Raw genomic sequence first — 12415 nt, 5'->3', positions numbered from 1 at the left:
TATTTTCCTCTAGCTCATCGAAACTTTCATCACAGTGGGCTGAACTCCTGAGAAGAGGAACCTAAGAAATCAAAGTCAGTTTGGGGTTTCTTTAGTTTTTGGAACTCAAATGGGTTGGACATCTTCCAATTTTTGCTGCTAATAATAAATTTTAAAGAACAGTAAAACATAGGCCTCTACAGAAACACTTTTTAACACTGAAAACAGAAATGTGCTTCCACTTGAGAAAATACACAGCCGTTTTTCTTTCTCTCTTAAGCAAAGTGCCACCATCCACTGTCATTCGTAATCCTCACAAGAGCCAGCTTTGACGGTTCACTTCCCTCTACTGTAACGAAATGTGACATACGAGGAAAGTAACCACTGGCACTTTTCAGAGGGATCAGCGTCAGCTCTTTTCTTTGTTTCAGCAGAGGTGTGAGTTTACACCTCTTGATGGAAGCAGGCGGTTGTCATGCAGGGACAACACTAGTCAGTCTGTGTTGTTCCAGATCCTCAAATACAAAAAAAATAGAGCTGTATTCCATTAGATCGTTAACATCAGCGCTGTGGTATTGTAATGAAAATGTTAATTATTTGCAAAGTACCAACATTTTCCTCCCCCTTTTCTTTCTGTTCTAAATTCATTATGCTTCTGTATGGAGCTAAATTTGGGCCATAAAGTTTGTTCAAAAGAAAAAAAGAATCTGAGACTGAAAAGAAACTTTTCAGTTTCAAGGTTTTTTCTTCATTTTTACTTGAATCTGAAAAGTAGTTTGAAGGATTTTTTTTCAGTTTCACATAATTTCATTTTTTTTGCTTCAAATTTTTTTCAGTTTGAAAAGCTTTTTCAGTTTCAATTTCCAGTTTCACATTCTTTTTTCACTTTCAAATCTTTTTTATTTAAATTTGTTTTATCAGGGTTTTTTCAGTTTCAAACGTTTTTTTTCAGTTTAAAAATAATTTTCAGATCATTTATTTTCCTTTTGAAAAAACTTATTGGCCCCAATTTAGCTCCATTGTCATGGTTTTAGGAATGTTCTGAACCCACATGCAGCAAAACACTCAGGAAGACTGAAGATTAAGGGTTTTATTTACAAATGAAATAATGTGGTACGAGTTGGAGAAGCCTTAAACATCAGGCAGGCCAGAAGCGTCGGGGCTGGGCTCTGAAAGGACAGATCCGGAGAGGTGAGTATACGAGGCCGGCAGAGCTTGGGGAATAACGTGCTGGGCTTACGGGGTCCGAAGAATGTCTGCTCGGGGAAGCAGAGGGAGAGGGAAGCCGACTTGGTGATGCTTGCTGTGTCAGGACACCCAGGGCGAGGAGATCCAGATCCCTGCTAGCGGGCTCGACTGGTCCCGGACTTGATCCGGTTTCCGGGCTTGATCAAACGAGGAGACGTGAGGTTAGAACAAGAACATGTCACAACACAAGGCTTTCTAATGGCTCTCAGTTACCACAAGGGTCAACACTCTGGCGTGGAAGTGTTGGCTGGAGGCTCCTCTTATAGTCCTGGTACTGATCAGATGATCTGCAGGTGTGTGCTGACACACCCGCAAGGTGGAGCATCAGGAGAGAGCTGAGGGAACCCCCTGGTGGCGAGCTGGCGGCAGCACGGTTACAGAAGACGACAACATCCATACTTTTGCTCGACTTACCAGAAAAATTCACCTGACGCTGCTGGTCTTATGTAGAGCTGCTGGAAGGAAACAAATAGAAGCATTTAGTTATTACTTACTGTCCTCTTCACATCCTCAGCTCTTCTTCTACTGACTGCGTGGCTGATTTCTGAACTTTCTTGTCCCCAATCAGAACGTCAACCTGCAGTAAAAGAAAACAAGGATTACTTCCATATTCGACGCTTACAAAGCTGCTCTTGACCTTCATCGCTCCTGTGTTTTCAGCCACTTCCCAACAGCTGCAATCCATAATAAACCAGATAAACTAAATACTGAGTATTACCTGCTAAGTCCCACATGAGCTCCTTTAATTCCTCTCCTGCAAACCAAACGTTCTCACCACAGTCTGTGGAGTTTTCAACAAGCATTTTAAACTGTTTAAACTGTGTTCTTCACTGAGTCTCTTATTTTTTCCCCTTTCTTTAGCTGTGCACAGGAAGTCAACTTTAAGTTTTTACACTGACAGAAAATCCATCTTAGTCCTGTGTTGGTTAAAAAAAACAAACAAAACATACAGATGCAACTTTTTCAAATGTAATCGTGAGAAATTTGTGTCTTATTGTTCCCATGGTTCCTATTTTAAATGAGATTCACGTCGGCCTCACCTCATCGATCCGGACTAAAACCTCCTAGCCCCGCTTGTGCCGATACGGAGATAAAGCCAACGTCTTCAGAGACGCAGCAGTCGGGATAGAAACCCGAGAAATAGATCGGCTAAGACATCTGGAACAGACAGAGGCAAAGTCTTATATGTTTTACATCTAGACTGAAAATCATATTCAAATATGCAACAAAAATTCTTAATTATACTTTTTTTTTTTTTACCATTAGTAAGTACACATTTAATCCAATTAAGGGAGAACAGACAACACCGTAAACAGTTAAGAGTTGGACAATTTAACTTGTTTTTTAAGCAATATGCATAATCACAAAGTATATCTGAATAACAAGTATTACATCATTATTTAAACATCATGCATTCATGCTCTGCATATCTGTATTATATTCAGCAACACTTATTTATTACAGCATAGAAAAGTGGTAAGCAGCTTTATTTTAAGAGTAGTGTGTCAAAAAATGTCCCAATAAACATTTCTCTGATCTGAATGAAAATTCTCAGAACTGCTGTAACATTTCAATTCTCTGCTGTTTTCTAACATTTTCATTTCATTTTGTTGTCTCAGTCACAATTAATTACACCTATAAAGCCTGAATAGCCACTCCATCTAAAACTAATCGTCTTTGATTTATTGCTAGAATCATTACAGAGAAACGTACTGAACTATTTCTCAAAATCTGTCCATTTCACACGGTTCCTGTTCTTGTTTATATGGAACAACGCTGCCACGATTTTTCATTTTGGTGACACTGACACTTTCACTGATGTTAATATTTGCTTTTGAGGAACGACTTTTCCATTCTGAGCAAAACTCAGATGAATGAGTCGATTCAAAGTTTTTGCAGTGTGTACTAATTGTTTTGAGAATTGCTCTGGATGTTGTGCAAATGTTAATGGTGATGTGAGAAATACTCAAAAGTGACTAGGAAAACCTGTAAGTCTTCAGAACGTCGCTATGTGAAGTTTCACGTTATTTTAGATTAACAGACTTAAACGCTGTTTAAAGCAAATCATGTTTGAAATGGGACAATTTTACTTTTCAGATTGCACTGGCTGCTGTGTATTTGGGGAAAAAATACTAACATCACTTTCACACAGAAGTTCCCACCAGTACCATTCACTTTGATTGCAGAAAATAACTCAGAACTGAGCCAATTTACTTTTGCCTACATAATGTACAATAGATGTCTTTACTTTATGAATGTAAATAAAAAGATGCCTATACCTGTCAAAAAAGTGGGGCTTTTCTGCATGCAAGGAAGCAAAAAAAAAGCTTCATAATTTCTTTAACAATGACAGAGTTCAGTGTTGCACATTATCCAAAGAAAATGTCCAATCCCTATCATAAGTATGCAAATACTTTTACTCCAAGGGAAGCTTTTTGCTTCCAAAGGAAGCAAAAAGCTGTGAACGTGTGTGTAACGCATCTTTACAAAGCTTACAGCCATTTGAAATTAATCTGGATAGTTGGTGATAGTACGTTTCAAAATTAATAATAATAATAATAATAATAATAATAATAATAATAATAATAATAATAATGAATAAGCTGTACCCAGGTTTTGGACCATTTAAGAAAGTGGCGAAACATGGAGATACATGGAATCGTAGCACATGTCTGTGATGTTAATCATCTGTATAATGCATAATAAATTGTTCGGCGGATTGTTCTGGTGTTTTCTCTCAGGGCCCAATTAAAGGAGTGCTGCGTATTGCCTGGAGCATTCTGCAAGGCTGAGTGTGTGTTCGGTCTTGGCGCTGACACGGACGCTTGAAGCTCGTTTTTAACTGTATTTTTAGATGGAGCTCGTTCTGTAACCGGTGGTGGCTTTTCTACAGCAGAAAGCATTTTGTGTGCACGTCAGTAAGACTGGCAATCTAAATGCTAAAAACAGTAGTGATAAGACTATTAAATACGATAGCCACTCAGCTTCATTAGCTACAGTGGGACGTAGCTGCCATGGTAGTGAAAGTAAAAAGTTAACGGGACAAAAGCAGAGGAGATTTCTTGGCATCAAACTGTTTCCAGAGCGATTATTAAACAACTCATTGTTACTTTGACTTGGGGCAGGTGTACGCCCCAGGTGAGCACAGCAACATTTCCACATATTTTGGTTTGATTCACGGTGCCTCTGACTTCTCCTCCTGCAACTAGAATAGCATTAGAAGCAGGCTGGGAAAGGTCAGCCAACAAAACCCAAATGGGCCTCACCTTTATAGAGTTGCTTATTTACTTCACAGCATGAAAGTGGGGAAATGTTTAGGTTGCCCTGGTATCTCATTAGAAAGTTGTGTGGGGGGTTTTTTATACCACAAAATACAAAGTACAGTGAATTCAGTGAAGACAAACATAAATAATAGGGATGTGCTAATGATGTGAAAACGTGGCCCTACATTGATATCCATTATTGGTATCTTGACTAAAACGACCATACCGCTGACTTCACCACTACTGGTTTGGTTAAACTGCATCACTATCACTGTCACATGACCAACCTCCTCCAGAAACAAACGGCAATAAGATGGAGATAAATATCTGCACGGTTTTATTTATTGGACCAACATCAATGTGTTAAAAAAAGGACTAATATTGTCCGATACCGATGTCGATATATCAAACATCCTTAAAAAATAAACTTAAAGTCTTGAACAACAGCAAAGGTCTGGAATTGTTCTGAACCATTCAAAGATTTAGCAAACAGTCTGAGTTCCCACACAGACACGCAAACACATTTTCAATTCATTGTGATAATTTGGTAAATGAAAAGTGAGCAAAAGTTTGAAAAGTAGGATTTCTCTTTTTTTTTTAGCTGCGTCTCGCTCTGTTCGTTTCTATTTTTCCAAAGCTCGTCAGGAAGCTACAACGCTTGCCTTTGGGTGCTGGTGAACACCTCTGACTCCATGTTTAAGTAGCTTGCATTACCTTGTGGTATGGATAAAAACGTTATCCCCGAAGTTAGCTGACAGCCAAACTAAACTTCCAAACGTGTCATGAGGCGAATCATGCAGCGTAGGCGAAGGCTGAAGCCGTCCTCAACCGAACCTTGCCGTGTTCACCTACGTAGAGTTTCTAGTAATTTCCACGTCTGCCTCCCAGCTCCATTACACGGCTAATCCTTGTAGTAACCCCTCCGGTGTTTCCCGGGTCACCGCCGTCATTATATTTCTCGAAGTTGGCAAGGCAGATGAGGGAAAGCTTTGAAATTTCTTTTGTTCTCCTCTGTCCTCCTCAGCCAGCTCTCCTCCCTGCAGCCTGAGAGAAACATCACAGATAATTTAAGGCCAAGTCCATCAGCGCGGTATCAGACGCAGCAGTGGGCAGTTGTTGATAATATCTCCAGAGAACGGGCTCTGATGGGCTTTGGGTTCATTATCTCTTCAACCAATTGTAGCGGAGCTTCAGAGTTCAGCATCCCAGTGGTGTCTGTTGTCATCAAACTCCCAAGTATTCCTAACAAGTAAGCCTATTGAAGTCCCCCAAAGACATTCCAAACAAGAGAATAAGTATCACTCTGGTCAGATGCAAGTATAATCTCACAATGTACCATAACCTAAATGGGGAAGCCATTACAATATTGCAGAAATTATAAACTGTGAAATATTCTAATTCTAAAACATTCAGATGGGTTTTATGATCTTTGTCCTTTTTGTGATTGTTGTGCCTATCTCCAGCAAACGTTTCGGGCGAGAGGCGGGGTACACCCTGGAATTTAGAGAGACCAATTTACCTGACAGTCATGATTTTGGACTGTGGGAGGAAGCCGGAGTACTTCCTCCCACAGTACTTTGTATTTTGTGGTATAAAAAACCCCACACATGCACAGGGAGAGCGTCCAAATTCCATGCAGAAAGTGTTGCTGCAAGGCAACAGTGCTACCTACTACGCCACTGTGCAGCCCCTCAAACCAAATCAGTTTGGGTTATTTTGGAAACCCAGTTGCAATGGACTGATTCAGCCCAAGGTTAATTCAACACCAAAAGGTCAAGTTTTCAACCAAATTCAAAGGTTAAATTGATTAATGTCCAATTTTGCAGCTGGGTGGCTGAGGTAGCTGCTTAGAAAAAAGGGCAAATGTTATCTTAAGGGAACGAACTCTGATTTTGTGTGTAGTTCTTCACACAACCTACTGACAATAACATACATACAACATATGTTACCTTCTCCCTGTTTATTTTTCCATCCTATGGAAAAAATTCTGAGAAGTTTAGTTTTGTCTGACCTTCTAGCTTCAGGAGTTAAATATGTACTGCATTGTCTTCTCCTGGTTCAGTTACTGCTACAGCATTCAAGATCAAAAGGTATTTGCACACTGGACAGTTTACTAGCCCTAACAGACAATTTTATTAATGGAGAATGTTTTTAGTTATGCTGACTGAAACATCCCTGTATGTTTGGTTTACTTTATGGTCTCAAAGACTAAGTGTTATAATTTTAATTAGCCTCAAATGTTTCTGATACTTATTACTTTACCTAACCACAAATATTCCTGATCTTCTTTAAAAATCGTCCTGTTATTCCGTCTTATGTGGAGAGCACCCCCCCTAGTGTTCAAAATACAGAGATGCAATCACTTTACCAGACCTTTCTGCAGTTCTGGACAGTGTGAAGATGTTTTTCCCTGAAACTTTGAAAAAGAAAACTTTCTTTTTGTAACAATAGTAACTTTCCATTTAAATTTTTCAATCGCACAATGTGAACAAGCAACAGTTACATTTAATAGTCAAATATTTCACTGACTGAATCTGAGGTTCATTTTCTGATATGAGTGAAAAAAATGTATAACTTTTTTTTTATAATTTTGTATAATTACAAAAATAAGTTGTTTTTTTTGTTTTGTTTTAAAAAAATAAATAAAAAAAAGCTGTTTTCATGTCAAGCTCTTTTTCTCACCTTTACTTAAAGCCAATCGGATTTATTTCATCTATTGTTTTTTGTGCAAAATTAATTACACTCTTTAAATAATAGTAGTAATTTTATTCTCACATTGCATTATAGCAGTTATGTAAGTTTCCTTATTTTTTTTATTTACAGTATTAAAAATAAATTACCAGTTCCAGTTTATATTACTGAATTGTGTTTTCCTGATAAACTTTCCTTTGGACCATGTTATAACTGTAGAACTTTCCTTATAGACTTATTCGTGCATTTATTATCCATTACCCCAGTTTTTAGGGATCAGACTTGATTTTTGATAAATTAAGCTTTCAGCTCAGCTATACCCAGGGGAACAACTTTCATAACTGAGGCAAACTTTATATGCACTTATCGCTTTCATGATGTTCGCATTATGGTTACTTTTATCCTCAAATAACTATATGCAATGATGACTATATTTCTATCAATATGTTTATTTTTATATAAGCTTTTTTGTTTCCATACTATTTCTTTATGTGGAGAAAAATTGTGCGTATGATACCGTGTCCAAAAGATTAAAGCCTGCTGATGAAACTGAGCATTTTACAGGCAACTTAAAGACAAGTTGCAACTTAGCAAAACATTTAAAACCGCTTCCATTTTAAATATGTGGTGTAGAATAAGATTCTGGCTTGATTTTTTTTTTGTTTATTTGACTTTAAAGATGTGATATCAAATTCTTTATTGAGACAAAGCATGTATTTTTTTACATGCTTTGTAAAAAAAAAGCATGTAAAAAATGCTTTTTTACATGCATTTTTTTACACCCTCATAAGAGATGACGAGGGTCTTATGACCCTCGTCATCTCTTATGACGAGGGTCTTATGAGGGTGTAATGATTCCAACTTACCGCTAGGGGGAGATAGTCGTTAACTTCATCAGCGGAAGCTGTTTTTTCTGGTTTTGATTCAGTTTGTTGACATGCTGCAGGTAGATAGCTGGTCCACAGCATGACTGAGGAGGACGGTGTGGATTTGAGCGGCGGTTTGGAGGATGTTCCTGTAATATGTGAAGCTCTGACACCTCCGACATTCAAGGTGACGACACCCAAACCCTTTCCGCAGATGAATACCCCCGGTAGCTAACAGTAACTGAATTATTACTTTGAGGCAGGAAAAGGGACGCGCAGAATCGACGTTTTGCTTTCTCGGAATTGTCATAACCGGAACAAAATTGCTTGCAATTTAACATTTTAGCTGCTTTTGTGAACACTAAAATAGTTTTAATACTTGCTTGGTCTGCGAATTCAGTAGACATTTAATGAGTCCGGGGTATTTCTATTTTATTTTATTTTATTTTATTGATTTGTTTTTATTATTTTATATGAATAATAAAACATAATACCTTGTGAGTATTGGATTAAATGCCTTTTAAACTGTAGCCATCTGCTCTGAGAAGCCTCACCTCCATCAGCTGAAATGCCTTGTTTCACCAGCAGGTGTCAGTAAATCATCACTGCAAACATAACCTGTCTACAACTTGTAGCGAATCAAACAATGACTGCCTTTCTACAACCTTAGTAGGAAGATGTAGACTGATTTATTATGCCCACAGGTAGGGTTACGTATTGTGTAAGCTGATTACAAATGAATGACAGTTGTAGTCTGAAAAAGTATGTAAAACATTGGCACACCTTTTGTTAAGCGATAAACAGTAACATCTTTGAGCTGTGAACCTGTTTGACTTGTTTACTGACATGAAAATTAATTAATTTCATGAATTTTTATTTCTAGTTGCACTCTTTTTACACGTATAGTGCCTTGCAGAAGTATACAATCACAAACATCCACATATTTTATGTACCAGACTATCACAAAGAAGGATGCTATTGTTGTACAGTTGGTAGCATCGTAGCCTTGAAGCAAGAAGGTCCTGGGTTCAAAACCCGACCTTTCTGTGTAGAGTTTGTATGTTCTCCCTGTGCATGCAGGGGTTCTTTCCTGGTACTCCAGGGTAAATCATGACAGTTAGATTAATTAGTCTCTTTAAATTTCCCTTACGTGTGTATGTCTGTGTGTGTGTACGCATGGTTGTTTGCCCTGTGATAGGCTGGTGACCTGTCCAGGGTGTATCCTGCCTCTCACTCAATGGCCGCTGGTGTTAAGCACAGACCGATGTATCTTTTTCCATCCCTTTTACTTTTATACACCACATTGTGTCAATCTCACAGAAATCCCTACAAAGTATAAATTTATGGATGTAAAACTTCAGAAATTATTCAAGCCATATGAATATTTTTCCAATTTTTTTATTTTATTTTTTTTTATTAATCTGGTGCAGCTTCTGTAATTTTCTGTTTTTCTCAAGTATTCCACAGATAACGTTCAGGGCCCAGGATGCTCCGTAGATCCAAGTGAAGTCACCCTTCCTGGTTGCTCCTGTAGTTCCCATTCCTGCCACCCCGAGACCTGCACTTGCCTTCAAACGTCCGACAAGGCCTATGATGACACGGGCAGGCTGCTGAACCTCGACAGACCTGAATCCGGCTACTCTTCCCCCGTGTTTGAGTGCAATGCCCTTTGTACCTGCAGTGACACCTGCTCTAACCGCGTGGTAGGGAGGGGGCTCCGGCTCAGGCTGGAGGTCTGGCGCACCAAGAGCAAGGGCTGGGGAGTACGAACAATGAAAGAAATTCCTCGCGGGATGTTTGTGTGTGAATACGCGGGGGAGGTGATCACTTTCGCGGAGGCCAAACGCAGACAGCTCACCCAGAGAGCCGAGGAGAACAATTACATCATCGCCGTCAGGGAGCACGCGGGGACGGGCTCCGTCACAGAGACGTTCGTGGACCCCGCTCGGACAGGAAACGTGGGCCGCTTCCTCAACCACTCCTGCGCACCGAATCTGTACATGCTGCCCGTTCGCGTTCACTCTGCCATACCGAGGCTGGCGCTGTTCGCCGGACGGGACATACACGCACAGGAGGAACTGACGTTTGACTACTCGGGAAGATATGGCGCCCAAAAGCCCGTAGAGGCGCCATCCGGGGACGGACTGAAGAGGAAGCAGTGCCACTGCGGTTCCGTGAACTGCACGCGCTTCCTTCCGCTCGATTTATCGATCCTCGGCTAAAATAAAGTTGTTTTTAACTCAACTGTAAAAAATGAAACAAAAGAAACAATCAAACAAAAAAAAGCAGTTTGTCCATGATGAGTTTCCTTGAACCCTCGGTCAGTTCAGCAGCTCATTAAGACAAGACTGTGGAGCGCATCGGCAGTTTCCAGCACAATCGTTTGGATGAGTCATGGCTTCGCTCGTCACTGTTTCCTGTTTGGTTCCCTTCTGATTCTCCCCCTGTCTTAATGCTGCCTCCCACTCGCTGTAAAAACAGATATGAATAAGATAAATAAGAATAAGAAAAAAAAAATGCTTTATTTATCTAAGGGAGTAAACCTACTGTTATTCCAACCCATTTCACCTGATATGGGATATTTATTTCCTGTCCTGGTGTGTCCCAGCAGACTTTCAGTCTGTCTCCTTCCATTTTTCACACCACAAGGACTGGTGTTTAATAAGTTTCTTTAGACAGACACAAAGGCTTACGCAAATTAGAAGGGACAAATTCCTGTTAGCTGTAGATATTTATGTGTCTATTGGTTCAACATTTATCGTTGGGATGTGTAATTTCCCATTTTCTTACATATTTTTTCTGCTTCAGATGGTGCTGGATCACGAGAGGTGGGAGGTGGGGTACAAGTTTATATAGAAACCGACTTTATTCCCCCGGCAAAGGAGGGGCGAAGGTGTCCTACTTTAGCATTAACGTGACCATAACGAAATCAGGACCATCTCCTCTCGATCTGCCCCATTTCTAGTCTAGACCTGCTTTCATCTTATTAATATCCACATTTGGGTTAATTAGGATGGAGACCATGTTTCATCCTGAAATGGGACCAGTGCTGCAGCCACATTGGGGTGGAGAGGAGGGTGGTGGTGGTGCATAGACGGCACCGAAAACCTTCTGTCGATCGGAGCGGTGTGGCGAATTGACTGGATTCTGCAGTTAATGCAATTATTTGAAAGTAAGAAAAAGTACCTTAAGAATATTTTAAGGGTACATTCACACTTGGGTTATGCCACAAGACGATCCAAAGCACACCGACAAGTCCAACTCTTAACAGCTCTAAAAGAAAAATATAAGATTTTGGACCTTAAATTTTCTGCATGACCTTGATTATCAAAAATCCTCCAATGCAGCTGAATTAAAGGAGACAGAGCCACAATTCCTCCACGTCGTTGTGAAAGGCTCACTGCTGCCAACTGTTGCTCAACAAGTGATTAGGTCTAAAGGGTGATTCCACATAAGGCCCTCATAGAAACATTTGTGTGAGAAAAAAGGTGAATATGGAAGAAACGTCTGAGAGGAGTTGCATGCGATATGCAGCCAAATCAAAGGTATTTGATAGGGTGCAATCAGGATAATCAGAAATGTTCAACATTCATGTGGAGAGGTGTAGCTTGATGCTACACTCCCTTTTCCCTGGGAAGTAGGGCAGGGAAAAGGGAGAAAATTAACACTGAAACATAAGTTCCATCTCCTAATTCAATCGTTGGATAATTCAGATCATTTTTAGCTCTTCTGTTTGTTCGTTTTTGCTTATAATGAAGAAATGTCATTGGTGGTAAACTTTATTTAGCACGACACCTAGAAATGAGGGCTACTTCCTTTTTGCCTTTGGATGAATTCAATTCAATATTTCAAACGTCAGTGTAAGAAGAAAAGCTTTTTTCTTTTTTTTTTAAATCCATGACTCATGTCATTCTTGAGTCAGATGTCCCTGGAATCCCCATGACAACCGGCGGTGTGTACAGGAGGTGATTTGGACAGACACTGGCTGATTCGGGAGGCGCGCGAAGGCCGATCTCAGATCTGCCCGGCAGAACGGCTGCGAACGAGAGCGGCTCCTCTCCAGCACTGTCACCTAGCAACCGGCACTTAATCACATGAGGTGAACTTCCCTGCAAAACTCCCTGTGTACCCTCCCAGCCCAAAACCTAACATGAGAACACAGAGAATGAAACGTGTTCAGAGCAGGAGGGTGCTTTAGTCGGGATGTGATTGGATTTTTAGAGGCGCAGCGGTTCTCCTCTGGCCTTTGCTAAATATCATTTCCAATGAAAACACAATGTTTTCATTGTTGGTACTCAGTGGAGTTGTCATAATATAATCTTCTCATTCCCAAAGTGACAGGTACTTTTGGTACCTGTCACTGTGATG

General features: G+C 40.0%; 1 protein-coding gene across 1 annotated transcript; it reads left to right on the top strand.

The window, feature by feature from the left end:
- Nucleotides 1–8083: 8083 nt before the first annotated feature.
- Nucleotides 8084–11219, top strand: setmar (SET domain and mariner transposase fusion gene). The gene is made up of 2 exons (XM_007565589.2): nt 8084–8234; nt 9505–11219. Exons 1-2 carry the CDS (start codon nt 8148–8150, stop codon nt 10267–10269), a joined length of 852 nt encoding a protein of 283 aa, XP_007565651.1. The 5' UTR covers nt 8084–8147; the 3' UTR covers nt 10270–11219.
- Nucleotides 11220–12415: the final 1196 nt, after the last annotated feature.

The sequence above is a fragment of the Poecilia formosa genome, unplaced genomic scaffold, assembly GCF_000485575.1.
Source record: "Poecilia formosa unplaced genomic scaffold, Poecilia_formosa-5.1.2 Scaffold180, whole genome shotgun sequence".
NCBI classification, from domain to species: Eukaryota; Metazoa; Chordata; class Actinopteri; order Cyprinodontiformes; family Poeciliidae; genus Poecilia; species Poecilia formosa.
This window is presented reverse-complemented; position numbering and strand designations above follow the sequence as displayed.

Excerpts from the sequence above, each read along its gene's own strand:
- setmar (XM_007565589.2), top strand. The coding sequence starts at position 8,148 with ATGACTGAGGAGGACGGTGTGGATTTGAGCGGCGGTTTGGAGGATGTT. Across the intron at positions 8,235-9,504 it reads TGACACCTCCGACATTCAAG|TATTCCACAGATAACGTTCA; the intron begins GTGACGACACCC and ends GTTTTTCTCAAG.